At 43.2% G+C, this 19,657-nt stretch overlaps 2 protein-coding genes and 1 long non-coding RNA gene across 4 annotated transcripts in view; 1 reads left to right on the plus strand and 2 right to left on the minus strand.

Moving 5' to 3' along the window:
* Positions 1 to 758: 758 nt before the first annotated feature.
* Positions 759 to 6,707, minus strand: LOC135259389 (uncharacterized). Of its 2 annotated transcripts, XR_010331263.1 has the most exons (4): positions 6,004 to 6,698; positions 3,110 to 3,335; positions 2,616 to 2,724; positions 759 to 2,081 (listed from the first exon to the last, which is right to left on the minus strand). It is a non-coding gene; the product is annotated as an uncharacterized LOC135259389 (long non-coding RNA). The 2 variants fall into 2 exon arrangements; XR_010331262.1 differs by lacking the exon at positions 3,110 to 3,335 and having other exon boundaries at positions 3,400 to 6,707.
* A 2,019-nt stretch (positions 6,708 to 8,726) lies between these two features.
* ankrd53 (ankyrin repeat domain 53) lies at positions 8,727 to 15,316 on the plus strand. The gene is made up of 6 exons (XM_064343768.1): positions 8,727 to 8,907; positions 10,173 to 10,296; positions 11,304 to 11,512; positions 12,145 to 12,309; positions 12,747 to 12,867; positions 13,447 to 15,316. The coding sequence occupies exons 2-6, from the start codon at positions 10,174 to 10,176 to the stop codon at positions 14,035 to 14,037; spliced, it is 1,209 nt and encodes a 402-aa protein (XP_064199838.1). The 5' UTR covers positions 8,727 to 8,907; position 10,173; the 3' UTR covers positions 14,038 to 15,316.
* Positions 15,317 to 18,968: 3,652 nt separating this feature from the next.
* shtn2 (shootin 2) overlaps positions 18,969 to 19,657 on the minus strand; it is a 10,410-nt gene continuing 9,721 nt past the window's right edge. Inside the window, exon 17 of the mRNA XM_064343767.1 lies at positions 18,969 to 19,657. This exon is cut by the window's right edge and continues 398 nt beyond it. The gene's annotated coding sequence lies outside the window, so the exon portion shown is untranslated.

Here is a 19,657-nt window from a genome sequence, read left to right on the forward strand (position 1 = left end):
ATATGGGCCTTCGCAGTCACACCTATAACTGGAGGGGTCTGGATTAATGATGCAAAGGAACAGCACTGTCACTCCTGGGAGAGCAGGAGAAATTGCTTTTAGGAAGGAAATATATATATTGTTTAATAAGAGGAAGAGCCAATACTGTTTAATAAGATCATGAGGGAAAGGTATTACGATATAATGAGAAATAAGATGAGAAAGTTTTCTTTGGAATATGGTCGGAAGGAATGAGTGAGAGTTAAACTGGAGAATATGAGAGTTAAGATGGAGAATATGATGGTTAAAATGGAGGATATGAGAATTAAACTGGAAAATATCAGAATTAAACAGGAGAATATGAGAGTTAAACTACATAATATGAGTAAAACTGGACAATATGAGAGACAGAGTGAGAGAGATAGGAAGAGTTGGCTCACTTTTTAAGAAAAAAACACTCCATTAAGGAGAGACCATGACCAGAGACCTGCGCTCTTAGCTTGTTGTAATCCAGGGGGAAACAACCTGTTAAAGGAGCACAGGGTGGGTTTAAAAGCCTGTGCTGCCTGCCGTGTAAGAGGTGCGATGTCACTTCGCTTTAGACAGCGAATAACACAACCGCAGCGATATAAACGCCATGATCAGTATCCCCCGCCGCCCCCCTCCACCTCCTCCAAGGGGTGAACTCCCGACCACTCAGAAACTCTTGTTAGTGTGTGAGCCCTGCATGCAGACCCTGTTTATAAATGCTTTTATTCACAGTTCTTTTTTTTTTTACATTAAAAATAAACTTTTTTGGTTGCACATTAAGCTGAGAAAGGCCTGAACCTAATACGAGAAATGAAAAAATGTATGATATCGCAAAAAAAGGAAGCGGGGGTGGGATGGAGTGGGTTGTGCAGGCATCAAGGTGTGTCCACTGGCTACCGCCCAGCCAGCTGTCTAACACATGGTCAAATGAATGTAAAATCTTGCATAACTTTGAGAAGCGGCTCATGCAAAAAGCATACCTAAATAGATGCATGCATAGCATGGGAGATATGACCAACTCAAATGGACACATTTCACCACCATGAAGGGAGACGTGAAATGCACATTCAGAAACTTCAACTTCTTTTCCCCACCTCCAAAGATACCAAATAATTTGGCATTAAGTATGTACCGCAGTTTCCCAGACTGCTGGGAAATTCCTTCGCTTTGGACCGGCATCAGAAGGCAGAGAAGGCGGCTCGCATGTCTCTCGGAAAGCACTGCACTCGTTTCTAACTCCCTTCGCTGCTTAAATCCACCTCAGGGAACTGAGACTGTGCATTGCCTCAGAGTGCAAGCTCATAATTGAGGGTGGAAAGGAAGGGGAATGACTCATAGCACTTTCTGCATAACCTTCCTTTTAACCCTGTAAGATCACAAATATGTGATTACAATGCTCTTAATAGAACATTCTAATGCTGAAGTAACCATCACTGCTGGTAAATGAAATAATGTAGTTCTAGAACACCGACTTAAAATTTGGAAGAAACATTCCAAATACCTCCGCTTCAAAGGGTTAATAAAAAGGTTGTTAACCTTTCGGATACTTGCAAGCTTGTGGCGTATTTTGAAGATAAGCACCTGCTGCCGTTGCCGTTGACTAGGCAGGGAATGCTGAGAGCTCATATTGTGCGTTGTAATTTCTTGTCAGTCTTGTGTGATGGTTACACATAGACACATGCGCACACACATAATCATTTACAAATGAAGCATGCTTGCTAGTTTTTAAAGAACACCTGCATAAAAATGAGAGAACGTGAACAAATACACTCATAGTATTAACAAGAACTATGATCAGATAGATTTAATATGTAATTTTAAAGTTCTCATACCACTTTACAAGCTCTATCAAATTCTCCCAGAATGCAACCAAGGAGATCATGATGGTAGATGCTTTGGAACTCGGTTTCCATTACAGACCACCCGGTTCCATCACCACCCTAATATCACTAAAACACTGCTGATTATTTCCAGAAGGTTCTGTTACCTCCTCAGTCTTCGTCTCTCTCTCTGTGACTGCTGCACAGGACAGTGTACAGTACAGCCCCATACTCCACAGCTCAGCCCGCTTCCTGTTGAAATTTGGGCAGCAGAAAGAATTGTGTCATGGAGGCAGGTGAGATATATATCCTGGATGCAAGGTATGAAAACAGCATTTCATATGACCACTCTTTTTTCCCTGTAGCATTACAGTAACATTAATCATTAAAACCCTCTGCGTACAGTATGCGCATGATATCATCATGTGAAGGGAGGTTACAAGGAGGGAATGTTAGAGAGTAGCATACAGCCATGCCTACAGGCCACTCCCACAGTTCCCCTACTGGGCCTCCCAGACGATGTTGTTCTAATCTATTGAGAAACTAGACTGTTTGGAAAGATGCATTGAATTTGCATAAATACAGGGTTGTATTAGTGTATTAGTGTACAAATTAGTATGGCAGAATGTTTAGTTTTATTAAAAGTGTTGTGAAATATAAAAGAGCTGTGATGGACTATATAATCTTTCTCTCTCGCTCATATAAATACACACACACACACACAAATATATCCAATTAAACATGTGTTTCATGTGCTGAATGGAAAACGTAAGGCAACTAAGTCACCAAAACTAGCAGGAGCCGAAGATGGCTGCTGTACAGCCCTGGCTGAGCATCACCAGAAAGGACACTCAGCACTTGGTGATGTCTTTGGGTCACAGACTTCAAGCAGTCACTGCATGGAAAAGATATGCAACAAAGTACTAAACATGACTACTTTCAGTTACATAACATGAATATGTCCTGAACATTATGGTGCCCTGAAATGGGATGGATTGTGTATAGAAAGTACTGTACTTTCACATAGAAAAATCTAAATGTATAAAAATACTAAAATAATAAAAGTTAATAATGTGCACTTCAACCATATACGAATTGACAGAGCGGAGTACAGAGCCAAATAAAGAAAAAAAATGTGTTTTTGTGTGTACACATTTATGTTCATACATGTATAAGTACACACATACATTGGCACAGGTACATGCACAATGTGTTGTGTTGTCCCTGTATTCTACATTACAAAAGCACAGGTAGACAAGTCTCTCAGTGACTCCTCTGACCTCTGCATAGCATAGGAACGGGACCTCTGCAGTCCTCCGCTGCCCGTGTTCTCCCTGCTCCAAACGCTGCCCTCCCCCTCCCCCTCCCCCTCCCCCTCCGCCCCTCGCGCAGTCCGGGCAGGGAGGTCGCGGCGCGGTCGCCACGTGCAGCCCGGCCGAGCTGCGACTCTGAGCTGCGACTCCGAGCTGCAGAATGTGCCAGGCGCATTAGTGCACTGCTGCCTCGCTGAGCAGGAGAGTGGAGAGAGGGAGAGAGGGAGAAGGAAAGAGAGAGACATTAGAGCACTTACACTAACACGGGCTGGAATCCCCAGGGCTTGGGGTCCTTGCCAGGTGGCTCGTCAAGCCACTGTAAAGAATGTTGGGCTTTCTCATCCCCCTTTTTCTCTCTCTCCTACCTCTCTGCTCCTCTCTCCCCATCTCTGTTCAATTCAAACTGTTTTACTGTAATACATGAAATACATTTAGGAAATATTGCCCAAGTATTGCACACAGTACATTCAATACATTCAAATCAAATAAAATGTATATACTTTAACAGATTTACTGTAAAGTTATTATTTTATATTAATCTATATTATATATATTATTTTATATTTTGACAGATTTTACACATTTGCCCACATCTCTATATAATTTTAATGTATAAGTTATGGCTGCAGGTGGTTATTAGCTATCCCACAGGCTACGCCAAATGTTCACACTCACAATCTCAAGCTTAATGCAAGGGATTAAAGAGCTGGCGAGAATTGTATATGTGCGTGCCTGAATGTGTTGAGTGTATGAGAATGAACTGAAGTTTTGTGTGTGTGTGTGTGTGTGTGTGTACACTGAGGAAATACAGCATTTTCTTATTGATTTGCCTGCCCAAAGAAAAGCTCTGGCTCTGAACTAATGTTACACCAGTCCTAATCCTGATTGGTCCAGAAGGCGACCAATGGCAGAAGGACAGCTGGGGGCAGGGATACGCTCCCACCAGAGACTACAGCAGAAGCTCTCCTTTACGCTCGTTGCCCCCACTCCGCGCAATGAGCTCATTTTCCCTCATGCCTTGAGCTGGCTCCATCTGCTCTGCCAAGCGTGCCCCGTTCTTTAATTTCACAGCCCTCTGACCTCCTGCAGCAAAGCAGAGCTCAGCTTCGCAGTCTGCCACTCCCCGCACATCTGCATAAATCTCAGGCAGAGACGAGACACTTCCAGTTCGCAATGAGGTTCGTAATTAGAACAACTCAGACCCCAGCTAATCCAAATCCCCACCCGGTTGTTTGGGGATAAAGCCATTGCATGCAGCCCAGCTAGGTTACAGTGCAATTGGCTCTAGCGTCGCCCAGGGATGGGAGGGTTTCATTCAACTAGGATGTCAGTGTCACATTGCGAATCAGCACCCCCTGCTGGTCGATCAGGTGCAGGTAAGCCGTTTGAGAACGGAGAGAGCGCACAATACTTCATTTTTACACAGCCCTACAGCTCTGGAATGTGTCAACGGAAATCTAGGGACTGGTAATGCAGCTTCCTGAGAAGCAAAGAGATTTTAGCACGGATGAGAAATGTGCGACCAGTGCATTAGTAAAGGAGACCCATCGCATGAAGAAATAATGACCGATGCGGCAGCGCCAGTCGATTCATCAATAAGCGCGTCGCTGTCAGCGATGAAAACACTGTTTGCTTTCAGATTAGTGATGTGAATGCCAGGAAGGGTACGGGATCAATCAAACTTTCTTTTTTGACCTTCCACCACCCCTCCTCCATGGGGGACAGATTCTTTATCTGGCTACATGTAAGTGAAGGGCATAGATTATTGCCCCAGGACCCTGTGGTGAAGCCCAGGTCATGAAACAATAAAGAGGCAAAAATTAATGGGGGGAAAGGTTCAAGAAATAAGACAAATAAAGAAAGGTTGGACCCTTACCAGCATATACTTTTAACAGTTATACATAGAGACTGGATGCAGTAGAACACCAATTACTATAATTAGGCAAAAAGAATACCAGCAACAAATGAAAACAAGACTTAAATAAGAAAATACATTAACAAGTAGAAAAGACAAGACACGTGATTAATAGAATGTTTGCATAGAGCTGTGGGCTTCTGTGAATTAACATCTGGAGGAAAACCAGCTGATATGGAGAAAACTGCAGAGAAGCAGAGGGAGGACTAGCGATGGTGTGCAAAAATGAAACATGCAGATGTTGGCTAGGGACATGATATCATATTTAGGCTAAATAAAATGGGTTTCACATTTTATCAGTATAAATATGTGTTTTCTGACGTTGTAAATCTTTTACTGGTGACTTAATAAATAGTGAGTTTGGAACAATGTTTGACTAATAAACATGACTCGTTTTTCCAGTTTTGAAGTAGGTAGGCTACTTAAGTTAAGAGCGTCGGTTAGTTGAATGAATGCATGGGCCCAATATAGTTTGTCCACAACCAAAGACACGCGTCTGTACGTCTGTTTTCTTTGTGTAGAGGGAAGTTTTTTCTTCTTCAGTGATTTTCTTGGTGCACTGAGTTGAGTTCAACTCAAAGTTGGTACCCTTAAGCGCTCTGTCATTGCCATTAACCAGTCATGTTTTCAGGTAACGCTTACAAATGGACGATTATTTTTCTCTGAATCTTGTTTTTATGTCATGTTCTAGCCATTAAATGGTGTGTACAGTCATTTCGTGGACAGTGTCAGCCGGCAATTTAAAAGCAGTTTGGGAAAAAAGTAGCCAATTTCAGAGCCATTTCAAGGTTGCCACGATTGCCGGCGTTGTTTTCGTTTACCCCAGGCAGTAAAAATCAAGTCATCCCAAATACTAGGCCTACGTGTCTTAACGTGGTTTCTTTCAATCTTGTTTTCAGCAATTACCATGTCCATGTCGTGCTGTACGAAGTTTACAGTAGCCTACCTTTAATTTTATTTTTTTCACCTTCAGGTCGTCTACCTGGCACTTACTGAATTAATGTCCGTATGTCCATCCGAACAACATCCAACACGTAAAGTTTGGTACTTGTCAATGCCAGGATATTAGCGTCCAACCCCACATGAACCGCGCAGGACATCGTTGTCCGTAGATTAATATCTCATCCTTTCCTTTTCGTCAAGCATTTCGCCATCGCGGGGCCGATTGCCTAAGAATTGTTCCATCTTGCTCAGACAGTGGTAAGCTATAGAAGAGAGCGGTGACTTAAGTTTTGGGAACTTAGTCCTGTCGGCGTTCAGAAACAGGGCGCCACCATGATGGATTCTGTAAACCAGCCCACTCGGTGCTGCCGCCACAGTTGGAACACACTAAGTTCATCTGGGAACTGATCGATCACGCTTAATGCACGTCCCCGGTCCTGTAAGTTCAAGAGAAATTCGAACGATCGATAATACACTGCCCGCTGATCAGTGAAATCGACCAGGAAGTCACGCAATGACACGGAGACAATAACAGTCCAGAAAAAGGCAGTCCAGTCTCTGTAGAGGTCCACTGCAATGCCAACAGGTCTCTCAGTTCTGGGTGCACTGATGCGGTATTGATCCACGCCGTTGTGCTCCAAGCACGTGACCATTGTCCCCGTGGTGAAGGGCTTTGATAGGAGCCGCGTGGGTCATTGGTTTTCACACAGTATCTATAACATGACCCAGTGTGTGGCTCTGCCCAATAAAAGACAAAAAATAAACAACCCCTTTCCACTCCTACTTTACATTGATACCGTGTGGCAACAAGCACTTTACAACTAATAAGCTAGGGTGACACAACGAATGCAGTTGAGAGTGCGAACAAAACGGGCAGTTTATGCAAAAGTAAATTTCCGATCCAATATGACATTCCAGGGATTCCTTAGTTTACCCATTTTTTTCAGGATTTCCCACTGATATGCCAAATGCTGTCCCAGAAAGGCAGTGTGCATTTGGTTTACATTTTAATAGCAATGTAGTCTTTTAAAAAATAACAAATTAAGCAAAGAATTTATGCTACTCACACTGAGCTGTCAGACCAATGTTCAGAGTACGCTAACACATTCAAACAGCACACATAAACGGAATATTTATTGTACACACTGAACTGTAAATGTTACATATGTTTAGCATTGTTGATCCATGGTCCTGTACCAAGGATTGCATTGCAACATGTATATTCTCTCTAAATATTATATTATTTTCCAGTTTATCAGTGGCATCTGCAGAGATACAAAGCTAAATCACATCAAACGTGGCCACCACACTGTGTCAGACACAAAGTGATTATCTATAAAGACACAAGTGTTAGCCCATCTCACCAATTCCTAATGGCTCAAATTGTACTTTCCATTAGAGTCTTCCAGGAACTTGATAGTTGTCCCACAGTAGAGTAAACTGTTGTCTTAGGGGTGTGTTTGCACCTCACTTAAGGTAGGTTAAATTCCATGGTAACCATGGTAAGCTCACCTCAGGACACCTTTATAATCTTCATCACCTCTCCTTTCATTACTCATGAGTTATGATTCTCAACTACTAATTAATAAACTAAACGAAACCAAAAGAAACATATGCAAGCACACCCTCTTTGGTTTCTCACACAGCTGAAAGATTAATGGGCTAAGTGTGGCTGTGACCTATAAAATATGACAACAAAATTAAGAGGAATCAATCAAAGTGGTAGCCATTAAAACAGAAAGTGACTTTTACTGACAGACCAATGCTTCTGATTTCCCATCAGCCTCGCCTTAATGAAGAATACTCTGGGTTTCTAGCCCCTCATACTCACATATTATGGAGGCTAATAAGATTAAATGAACTGTATGAAATGAACAGTAACATTTAAAGAGGATTTATTCAATATACCATTAAGACAAAGCATGCAGGAAACTGGTAACTTATGTTTTGGTGAATTATAAAAAGTGGCCTACCTTGCCTGCTATTCAAGAAGTCCCATTCCAATTGACAGATAAAAACATCCATTCCTCTGCACATGATTAAAAGTGGTAGGTTAAATTTTGGAGACGGCCCACTTTTTTAATCCACTAAGGGTCTATATGACTCGATCTAAAGGACAACAGTTGGTGTCGGTGCATAATGGGTGACACCGGATTAGCGCATCGCAACTTAAAAACGGACTATTGTGAACGCATTTACACTCTATGTTGAAAACAACAAATTTTTATTGAAGACAACACACGACGTGTCATTTTTAAAGACTCCACCATGTCTAGTTAAGGACAACACATTTTGTGTTCCTTTCTACACCGCCTGCCTTAAAAATCTCCCATTGTAACACATAAATTGTATAGACTTGTAGCACAAAAACAGGAACTTTGACATGTGCAGAAAGTAAAACCAAAGCAGTAACACAACAATGTGCTACTAAAGATTTCTGTATGAACAAAACAATACATTCAATGTAGATATACCGCTCTTCATAAAACATGTAAAATAATAGTGATTGTCAACAAGACGTGAAACAGTAGAGCGTTAATGAAATTTATTTATTTTTTATTTGTTTATTTAGCCTATTTATTTATTGTCAAAAATCAGTTATGGCCACGAATATTGTCTAATATTTCCTGGCAACCGCGACTTGCTCACCCACTCCCAGCAAACGGACGAATTTACCGATCGGGTGCAATTTCACAGACTTCCACCAGAGGGGTGAAATAGCTGCACATGGTTTTCAGTAACGCCACAAGCAACGACACGGGAACAGTTTATTGCGGTTGTGCCCTGGAGCAGGTGAAATCTCATTTTGCCATATCAAAAGGAGTCGTCATATACTGCTCTACATTTCGTGTGTCCTTTTGGAATCTCGGAACAAAACAAGAAATCACTTTGAATTTGACGTGCACAAGTAAGTAGGCTCTCGTGTTAGACTAAATCGGAAAGTTTTAAAGATTTGAAAAGATTGGATAATTTGATTATATGTTTAAGAAGTTATTAAAGTATCGAAATACTTAACTTTCGAATAACTCCATACTGAACTCTTTTGCTGTCATCCTTGTTGATTAAACGTTTAATTTTTCATTCCAATTGTTTGCTCGTTAACACCAGGACAAATATGGTAATTAAAAAAGACGCAATCAGGGGAAAGTATGTTCTGCTTGCATGACAGTATTGACAGTTTAATTATATACCAACACCTTCAGAAGAAAAAGACTGTGGAGGGAAATTCACATGCTGAGCATCACCATAGCAACAGCAAAACATGCCAACAAACACAATGCGTTTCAATATGGCAGCTGCGTGACATTAAAATTAGCCTATATCTGACTATTACAATATTTTGTTTCGCGTGGCATTATAGTGAATACGCCTACCTTTGCTTTACTATTTTTGCACATTTGTCACAACAATTTCTAGTTAAAATTCCCACTTGTATTCCTCTTTCCAAATAGATACTGCAAGCATCTCTGGTCAACTGGGAATATCGTAAAGTAGTTCAACTGCTCAGCTGCCGTTGTGTCCCAGGAATGCACATCTTGAACAGTCAGCCCACAGAGACAACAGACGGACAATATTGTTTTTTTTCACAGCTGTATATTTATTATGATTTTACGTACATTTTTCAACGGCACAACACCATCCTTACACAGAACCTATGATATTCTGATTATAGGATTATTCCCTCAACTACTGCTGGTCTCCTCAGCCTATATTGACTGCTTTGTATGAGGTTCGGTAATATTGTTGGTATTAGTTTTTTCCATATATCCATCAGCATTGTTGTCTGAAGATGGGATACCCTGTATGTTACAGTGTACCGTTTTTACAAATGCAGCAGTGAGCTCTTACGTGCCCAGAAGTTAGATCAGAAACTGATAGTCACCCGGGAGACCTATGTTCACTGTGCAATCTGTTGTGGCTCAGATAATTCTAATAATTAAATGAACTGTGGCAAAACATCTGGCCTGGCAGTGGCAGCCACAGAATTTTCGATGTAAAGTTTATATACAGTTAGATATCTGGCTACTACAGAAGATCTTTGACAATTTATACCGAATTTCTTTTCTGACAAGTCCGTGTGTTTTAAATGACCACTGTTGCCGGTTATTCCGAAATGTCCCACACTTCCCCTGTCCTGTCTCCCCTCTCTGTTGCACGTGCTTCTGGGGAGAGGATGAAGAGGGTGCTCCAGCAGGCCCCCCCGGAGAGCGATGTCTTCCAGGCCGCTGCCTCGGGGGACCAGGCCTGGCTGCTCCTCAGCCTGAGGAACGTACCGCTCAAACAGACTGACAAGCAGGTGAGCCCGAGGCCCTCGGTCGTCTTTGCTTTGGGGCGATGGGCCGTCTCTCGGGAGGGGGGAGGTGGAAACCCTTGCAATTGCAGCCCCCCCCCCATTATGAGCAGATGGCATAAATATGTTCACTGTGTTTATTTCTGTGATGCATTAGAATATTAGCCACTTATCATGTGATTAGAATGCAGTCTCTTCTGGGTGGTGAAGGGGTACAAACTCCTGAGTGGGTGGGTTCCACTATTACAGAATGTTGCAAGGGGTGTCAGGGAAGCAATTTGTTGTGCTGTTCATGCTGTAAATTAAGTGACAATGTCATGCTCACGTATGAGCCAAATCATTGTCATCTTGATCTGTTTTATTTATAATTTAGTATGAATTTATCATTTTTACCAGACAAACTTAATAGTGTTATTAAGATCTCTGCTTAATAATAAAGTAAGCAAGCTGAAATACTTTGTTACCCAAATTAGTAAAATTTAATTTAGAACTTGATCTTGAGATCTATGCTTATCTACTTTTTCCATGAATGTGAAAATTTGGTTATTGGCATTCATGGAATAAATTGACATTAGCACCAGCTAATATGGCCAGACAAATATTTTTCACTGACATCAGCTCCAAAGTTTTCATATTGTGCATCAATAACAGGATATATCTGACCGTAAAGGTTTGTCCATTGTATTTGTGTTTATGAGAGTAGCACTGATCACTCTTGTAAGTTGCTCTGGATAAGAGTGCCTGCTGAGTGAATGTAAAGTAATGCAATGTGATGCAGTGCCCTGTTTTAAGCTCATGGACTGCCATTGTTCTGATATGCATCTCTGAACAGGACCCTCTGTCCCCTGTGTGTGCTCTGAACGGGACCCTCTCTCCCCTGTGTGTGTTCTGAACGGGACCCTCTCTCCCCTGTGTGTGTTCTGAACGGGACCCTCTCTCCCCTGTGTGTGTTCTGAACGGGACCCTCTCTCCCCTGTGTGTGCTCTGAACGGGACCCTCTCTCCCCTGTGTAGGGTCTGAGCTTGCTCCACGTGGCTGCTATGCACGGTCACCCGGGCTGCCTGAAGCTGCTTCTGGAGCTCGGAGGCACGGATACGGACGTGAACGCCAGCTGTCCCCGCGGCCGGAGGCCCATGCACATGGCGGTCAGCGACCAGAGCCGGCCCCTCCACTCCCTCGCCTGCCTCACCTGCCTGCTGGAGCACGGCGCCCTGCCCAATGTGTACCGCCCTTCCACTTCCCTTATCCACTCTGTCACTTCCTGTTTCCCGCACGGCTGACCGGGTGTGGCTCCTGTGTGGGGTGTGGCCCGTTGATGGGTTGTGTGGTGGATTCAATAGCAGTGCCAGAAATAAGTATGTGTGTTTGTGTGTGTGTGTGTGTGTGTGTGTGAAAGTGTTTGTGTGTGTGCTTGTGTGGGTGCGTATGTTTGTGCGTGCCTACTGAAGAAATGCAGCCTTTTCCTTCTCGACCTGCTTGCCCAAACCAAGGATTTCTTAATCTGTGCTAATATCACAGCAGTCCTCATCCTGATTGGAGGACAACCAGTGGCATTGGGAAAGCTGGGGACAGGGACAATGCTCCCACTCCATGCATCTTTGTTTTATAACTTCCTGACCAGCTCTTGAGATTGGGGTGGGGGGGGGGCAAGGCAGGAAATCACATGGGGCCCTTCTGACTGACTTCCCCTGTCATTATGTTACCAAAGACTCGTAAAACTCAGCTCTTGGGAGACCCCCAATGCTCAAGTTCCCAGGCAGCCGCCTGCCTTGCCTGTTCATAATGTTTGTCCCTGCAAGGCCACAGAACCAGTGTGTGAGGTACTCTTGGTGACACAAATCTGTCTCGCTGCAGGTCCACGGAGGAGGGGCTCACGCCCTTGCACCTGGCTGCCACCCAGGGCCTGCTGGACTGCGCTATGGTTCTCGTCAAGGTGGGGGCAGACATCAGCGCTCGGGACAGCCGGGGCCACACTGCTCTGGACCTCGCCCGGCTCTGGGGCCACAGAGCGGTTGCTAGGTAATGTCTTACAAATAACTGCTTTAAAAAAAAAAACAGGACTTCAAGAGAGAAAACAAATAATTTCACGTATGCATAATGGTTTCTGCAAATTTCTGATAGCTATGTCAGTGCTACTCTAAAGTTATACAATTTACAGTTTTATCGTAGTGCTTGTTTAACAGATCTCATTGTAGCCAATCACTTGTTGCTCTTTGCAGCAGTATGACTTCCAGTGCAAAACTGCAGAGACTCTTGAGTTATGCAGATTAACATGGTCTGCAACATGAATATTCCCATTTTATTTCTAATATAGACCTGTAGAATATTTGGTAACCAAATTGCTCATGTAAAGCACTTGAAAATAATGAAATTATTATTATTATTATTATTATTATTATTATTATTATTATTATCAGTACGTCTGTGCATGTGTGTGTATTGTATGTGCATGACAGGTTCCTTAAGGATCGCATGTGGCAGGAAGAGAACCAGAGACAGTGGGAGAGATGCAATGATCTCCTGAAGCTCAGAAAGACTCTGGTCAGGAGACACCAGCAAATGCAAGATGAGGCAAAGGTCACACTTCTATTAAATACCAGTGTGTGTCTTCCATCATTATTTTAATTTAGACAACTAATGTTAATGACTTAAGGGAGGAGTTGTGGGTAGGTGAGACTACAGCACATCACAAATGTAAATCATACAAAATTGTTTCAATACCCATCAAAACATAGATTACAAATACAGTGAATTTGCCAACTGTCATGCATGAAAGTGGTTTAAAAAAAAAGTAATTGATATATTTGGCTACATATGCCCTTTATTATGTTTTGTTATGTTTTAAATATATTTTTGATGTTTGTTTTAAGAGAGGACTTCAATGATGATTAAATGCTAGAATTTACTAGTTTTGTATTAATAGTGAACTACACACTGAAAAATATGGTACTCTTGAATTCTTAACAAAAAAATGCAAGCAACCACTGTTTTTGATTTGCATGTAGATGTTATGAAATGCAATGTAAATATTTTCTCATGGTCTTGGTTATTTGGTTACTCATGGGTGTCCACCATTGGTAGACCGGCCCTGTTTTTTTTTGTTTTCAAACCAAATGCAGAACTGTCCGTTCGCTTGTGTTTCCATGACAATTTCAGGTTGCCAGGCAGGCCATCAGCGAGCAGAGTGTGGAGGAATGGGCAAGGCTGAAGGGTGTCCCTGTCCCTCAGCCGGCCCCTAAAAGCGCCCTGTCCCGAGGCTCCGCCCAACGCTGCAGCGCTGAGAGGAAGACCCCAACCCGGGAGCGCAAAAAACACGCCGGACCGAGGGGCCGGGGGGCGGGTACGGGGGCCACCCGAGCGTCGTGGAACATCTCCCCGAACCCCTCCAAACCCCCGTCTGCTACCATCAGCGCCCCGCAGGGGGTCCGCATGAGCACCAGACCCGAGGGGGCCCCTCCGCAGCCTGACATGAGGGGCAGCGTGACCCTCTCGAAGGGGGCCCCTGACCGGGCCCCACGCTCGGCACAGCTGGGCGGGTCCGCCTACGACCTCCCGGCTCTGCCCTGGGACACGATCCAGAGAGGCCTGTTCCCAAACGCCTACCGCCCCCGCCTGGTCTCCCCCCTCAGCTTCCACCCCGTCCGTGTACAGGACCTGCCGCGCCTCAGCGCCCCCACCCATGGGACCTCCCCCTGGACGGAGGTGGCCATGCACCTGGCCGAGACGCTGGAACCGGGGCGATACTGAGGAGGGGGGTTAAATCAGGGGGAGAGCCTTATTTGTGTTAAGATAGTTCAATGCAGGTATTGCACATGCTGGTATTGCACATGAAACTGAATGGTATTGAGATTTAGTAGATCAGTCAGGATCATTTTGTCAAAAATTGACATAAAACATACAGTAGAGCAACAGTTAAACAGCTGTACCACTCCTTCATAAGCTCTTCATAGCACCTTTATAAGTGCCAAATAAAGCTTAATAAATAACCACAAAAATGCCAATGGTATTCGTCATTGGATATGTTATAATAATGTCATGTTTCAGTGGCGACAATGTACAGTTGGCATATTTGCAATTATTGTTGAAAGCGTTTATGAATGTTTATGTTGTGTTTATGTAGATGGTGTGTACTGCTTATGAAGGGCAAGTCATTGAGTGCGTTCCCAAAAATTCCCAACAGCATCGCGCAGTTGGAATGGAATGGTTGCTGGGCAGCGGGCAGGTAACGTTTGCATATCTGAAGGACAGGTATGGATAAGGTCGCGTCCGGGGTTACGCTCTCCCTTTGGGGGCGAGAGAGAACTGCAGCTCTAATAGAGGGGCGGCGCCGTGCTGACCCGGGGGCGGGCTGTCATACTGAAAGCAGGAGGAGCAGCTCGGCTTCTCCGGCTGTTCCCCTGGGGGGCTGGGGATAAGCCGCAGGTCCCCTCAGCCAATCAGCCGCTAGCAAGAGCTGATTGACAGGGGCCTCCACGCGCCCCCGCCCCCCACCTCAGCACTTAGCACCTGCACGGCAGACTGTAATGACCTGTGGTCAACCTCACACCAACCCCTGGGGGAGGGGGGGGGGGGTCACACACTTGCACTTGAACACCCTTCAGCACTACGCTGCTCCTGGTGGTGGTGGGGGGGGGCGGTCTGGTGATTTTTATATTCTTCTTGTAATCGGGAACCAGGTAAGACCCAGGAAAGGTGAGTTAAGGTTGTGATTGGCTACTTTAACTGATCAATGAAGTGCAGGGAAACAAAAGAACCCAGTGTACCCTATGGCTTTGAAGAAGTGGGGTTGGGGGGGCTTGCAGATATTCAAATATTCATGGACATTCAGTTCATAAAATTCATTACAATTGAAATACATTTTACCTAAATCAAGCCAACATTGTTCAATCAGTAAATCCACAAGAAAGTTCAACATTTTAATATTTACCTCTGTTGATTAGAATGTATACTTGCCTTTCTAAAATATGTCACACTTTGGCAATTTCTACTATGGATATCCTGCCAATTAAACAACACATTTTTCTAATGTCTTTTTGGAAATTTTTATTTTACTTTTATTTTTCACATTACTCTGTGCTTGATAATATACATTGAATGTGGCTTTTTGTTTTATTGGTATTTAATCTGTGAAATGATGTGTCTAAAAATTTTATTTTCAATAATCCTGTGATGAGACTGGATATCTCCTGTTGTGTTGTTAAAGCCTATCTGAGCCCTGAAATCTTTGAATCTTTTGAATCCTTTGTGAGAGAGGTCAGTGACTCAGAAGTGCTTGTATGTATGGAACTCTGATTGCTCCCACTTCAATAACACACACAGAAATGGAAACAAAACAAAACCCAGAGCCCTTTTACTGCACACGATTATTTAACTCAGTGGCTCAGACGTGTTAAATACAGGTCAAGGATAAACGTATTGAAAATGTCATTTTAAAAAAACATTAAACAACAGTCACTGAAGCCGGTTCATGTGAAGGGCACATCACTTCAGTTTAAAAAATGCTGTAAAAATGCCATAGATTTAACAGGCTTCTGCTTTTGCTCTCACTATGTGATTATTGTGGCAGGTTTAAATGGTTGCAATCAGGTGCCAAAATCACACAACCATAATGGGGTGTCGCATATTACCATTCCCTTAACAGTGCCCTGCTTACAAATGCATAGCAGACATTAACACAGCACCGTCATAAATAATGAACTGAAACATGTCTGATAAGATGCTCTTCTACCCCTCTGACCAGGTCCTGCTCATGATCATACAGCCAGCACGGCTCTGTCCTGATTGGGCAGCCTTATCTCCATAACATTCTAGAGCATTGTCTAATGATATGGCCCATACATCACACTCTGTGGGTGAGTCAGTAATAGTACAGGTCAATTACAAGAGGCAAAGCAGTCAGCCTGGATTGCTGTGGACCAAGCATGACCAAAATGATGTGTGCAGAACAGGGATAGGTTAGCTGGCCAGTGAAGAATCACAGGCACAAAACGTGGAGTGTGGGACAATCATGGTTTTTTCAGATTTTAAAAATAGCACACCCTGGGGCACCCTGGAGGCGCTCCACATTATAGGACAATGCTTCATGATGTCATACAAGGGAAGGTCTGCAATAGGCTACAGTATTCCAAGCACCCATCATCTCTACAGGATAACCTTCAAAGAAGTACAACCTGGTCAGCAAACCAGTGGAGGACTACATGAGAGGGAAGAAGAAAACGGCACAAACAGATTTATATGAGAGCATGGACAGAGTGCTTCAAGTTTTGAATTTTAAAAATGGGAAAGATTTTTTTTACGAGAAACAAGAAACAGTGTGTGTCACTCTTATTGAAAGCACCCAAAAAATGTTAACACATTTAATACCCCTGGAAAGATACAGACAAAGAGTGTAAAAAAACAAATGATGAAACACAATGAAATGCTACCATAGCAACAAAAGGTTGTAGCAAGAAAAACTCACACACATTCACAGGGTTCAAGGCTCATATCTCACTGGTATCATATGCTTCAGCAAGCAGCTGCTGGCAGCCAAAATGAACAACTACCCCCCCAAAAAAAACACCAATCAACCAAACAATGAACAAAATGTGATGCACTGCTGTCCTACATGCATGCTGCATAGATAACAGATATGGCAAACTGATATTTAAAAGGTACAAGTGAACACACAGACACACACGCACGGCACACAAATCCAACATTCTAATTGAAAGTGGCAAATGGTCCCCAAGAACAGAGGTGACTCTAGGCAATCAGTGCAAATAAGTCAAAACATTCACATCAAACGTGGGGGGGTTTCAGCCCAGGGTGTGCTCACTGTTAGTCACACAGAAGCATTCCCAGGCTTTATCCAAAAAATGAAACACTTTTTTCCCCCCTCCAAAATACCATAATCTCAATAACAACACCAGCACTCATATCCCTTCACTTTGAAACATTTTCAGGCTTTACTGAACAGGACTGACTCCTCCGGGTGTTTGGGAGCCATGGTCCATCAGCAACAAATGCAGCCACTGGCCCACATTACAGAGCAGCCAAGCTGATGGACTGCACATTGGATGGAAGTGGAGAGCTCTTCTGCACTCCCCTGGATTTACAGAGTGTGTTACAGTCATGAGAACTGGTAAGAAAATCTGAGCAATTCCAGATTGAGAGGCAGAGAAGTTAAAAAGAGGTTTTTGAGATTTCAGTACCCTCACCGGCACAGATAAAAACAACTCATGCATGTAGGCGTTTGGGTGTTTACCCAAAGGCTTTCCACTTTTAGAAAAGGTGAAATAAAGTCTAAGGATTTTTGGATAACGGTTGTTATCACTCCCAACAGACTGAGGCTGACATGATGTAATTGCTTTGTGAATGCCTCATGTGTCAGAGAGGGGGTAAGGCCAAAGGGATTTCCCTGACTGAATGTCAAGCTCTGACGAACATAAGAAATGTTTAAAAAGAAAGCACCGCCATCACGCCATTGGTGCGCCGGAGGCAATATGGCTGACCGTGATTGTGGTCTTCAGAGCCAACAATATCACATTCCGTAGATCCTGCTCTATGCAAACATTGAATGGCCTCTGGCATGCCATATAAGTGCATGTGGTGGCTGCACGCATGCCTGCGCCCACACGCATAGGCTTACATGCATGCACATACATACACACACACACACACACACATCATTTATTTAATCTCATTTTGAGTAGCCACACCAGAAAAGGACACCTTTCCATTCTACGTGCAAAAACCACATGATGTTTTTATGGAGGTCAGTGATAAAGTGGCTTTATAAGAAGTGTGCAAAAACATAAATAAACCAATAAGTAAAAACCTGGAAATGTGTCAGAGTGAGAATGATCACATCCACTTCAATGTGCTTTTAAAAAAAGTGCCTGTCTGCAAAAGTCTGAAAGAAAGAGGACCCAGATACATTCAGAGAGCTAGACACGAATGAATTCCTAAAACCACCTGGCAGCTTTTAGCTTAGTAACACCTCAGGATTCAAGCTAAAATGCAGAATATGGTAAGATACATTCCCCCAAAGTGCTCTACTGAATTAAAAAACAGAGTTGCTGGAAATAAATGAGAGGACAACTCTTCCACCTTTGAAAGCTGGAATGGTTATAAAGTCTTAATCTTGTCGCAGAAGGTATTAAAATGACACAATCTCAGAGGTGTTGCAAAGAAATCCACTGGCCTATTCTTATGTGAATTACTCTTTTATGATTTCACTAGGCGTGCATGGACCAGCTGCATGACATTTATGTTAGCATCAATCTTTGTCGGTTTTTTAAAATTTATCTTACTTTGTCAGGTCATGTATTTTTTTGTTTGCTTACTTATTTAGTCTAAAATGATAATAATTTTAAAAATCTATAAAATCAATAGTGTATGTTTCTCAAACAATTGCATGTTGTTTATGAATAATGATTCTTTAATAATGATGTGCAAGCAATGCAAACTTGTTTTTGTTAGTATTAAAATCGTATAAATTTTTATTTATTTGAGAAAAACATTTTATCCAGATGAGATCTCAAGCATGACAATGATACTGACACAACCTATAAGACAACAAGAGCGCCCTCTGTGGCCACAGGGTTAATAAAATAGCGCTGAGATAGACTGTGTCATGTCCATGTTCTGGTGCCATACCAGAAATAAGCTATCAATGCAAACAAGCTGAGGTGATCAGTTCAGTTAAGGCATCCAATACAGTCCCATCCTAACTCTGTTATACTAACCCTGTCTGTGGCTAGAATCTAACCAGCAGAGCCTGATCACTGCACGGCCCACCGTCGTGCCCAACATTCATTCTGGCATTCTAGGGGCAGGTTCAAGCACTCTAATGGGTGAGGTACTCAGAGCTCTGAGATTTAACTGCTCAGGCATAGGAGTGCGCAGAAGTGAGAAATCAAGCAGCAGCTGGGGAACATGTGCATGGGGCTGAGGATTAGACTGATTAATTATCATTCTGTTAATTAGGTTTTAAATTACATTTTTTTTGTGCTAGAGAAGAAAACAAAGTTTCTCTCAGAAGGAGACTGAAAAAATGAAAGAAGTAATTGCTTTTGGCGCGTTAATCCTAGAGCCTGTGGGGGGGGGGAGGGTGGGGGCACTATTGTGGAGAGGCAAGTGCAGCAATGGGGCAGTGCATTACAGGGCCCCACGCCGCTGTCCAAGGTCCTGCAGGGCTTGGAAGGCGAACAGCCGATAGCTGTCAGAAGAGTAGCAGCCCTATCTCTGGCTCTTCGTTACTGTTTGACACTGGAATTGTACTGTTACAGGCCTGGGGGAATCGGTTCCCCTTCCATTCAGCCAGTTCAGAAAATTCATAAATTAAAAAATGGCCTTATTGATTGCTGTATGGAGATTTTTCAAA

Source organism: Anguilla rostrata, chromosome 7 (genome assembly GCF_018555375.3).
Source record: "Anguilla rostrata isolate EN2019 chromosome 7, ASM1855537v3, whole genome shotgun sequence".
Lineage (NCBI taxonomy): Eukaryota > Metazoa > Chordata > Actinopteri > Anguilliformes > Anguillidae > Anguilla > Anguilla rostrata.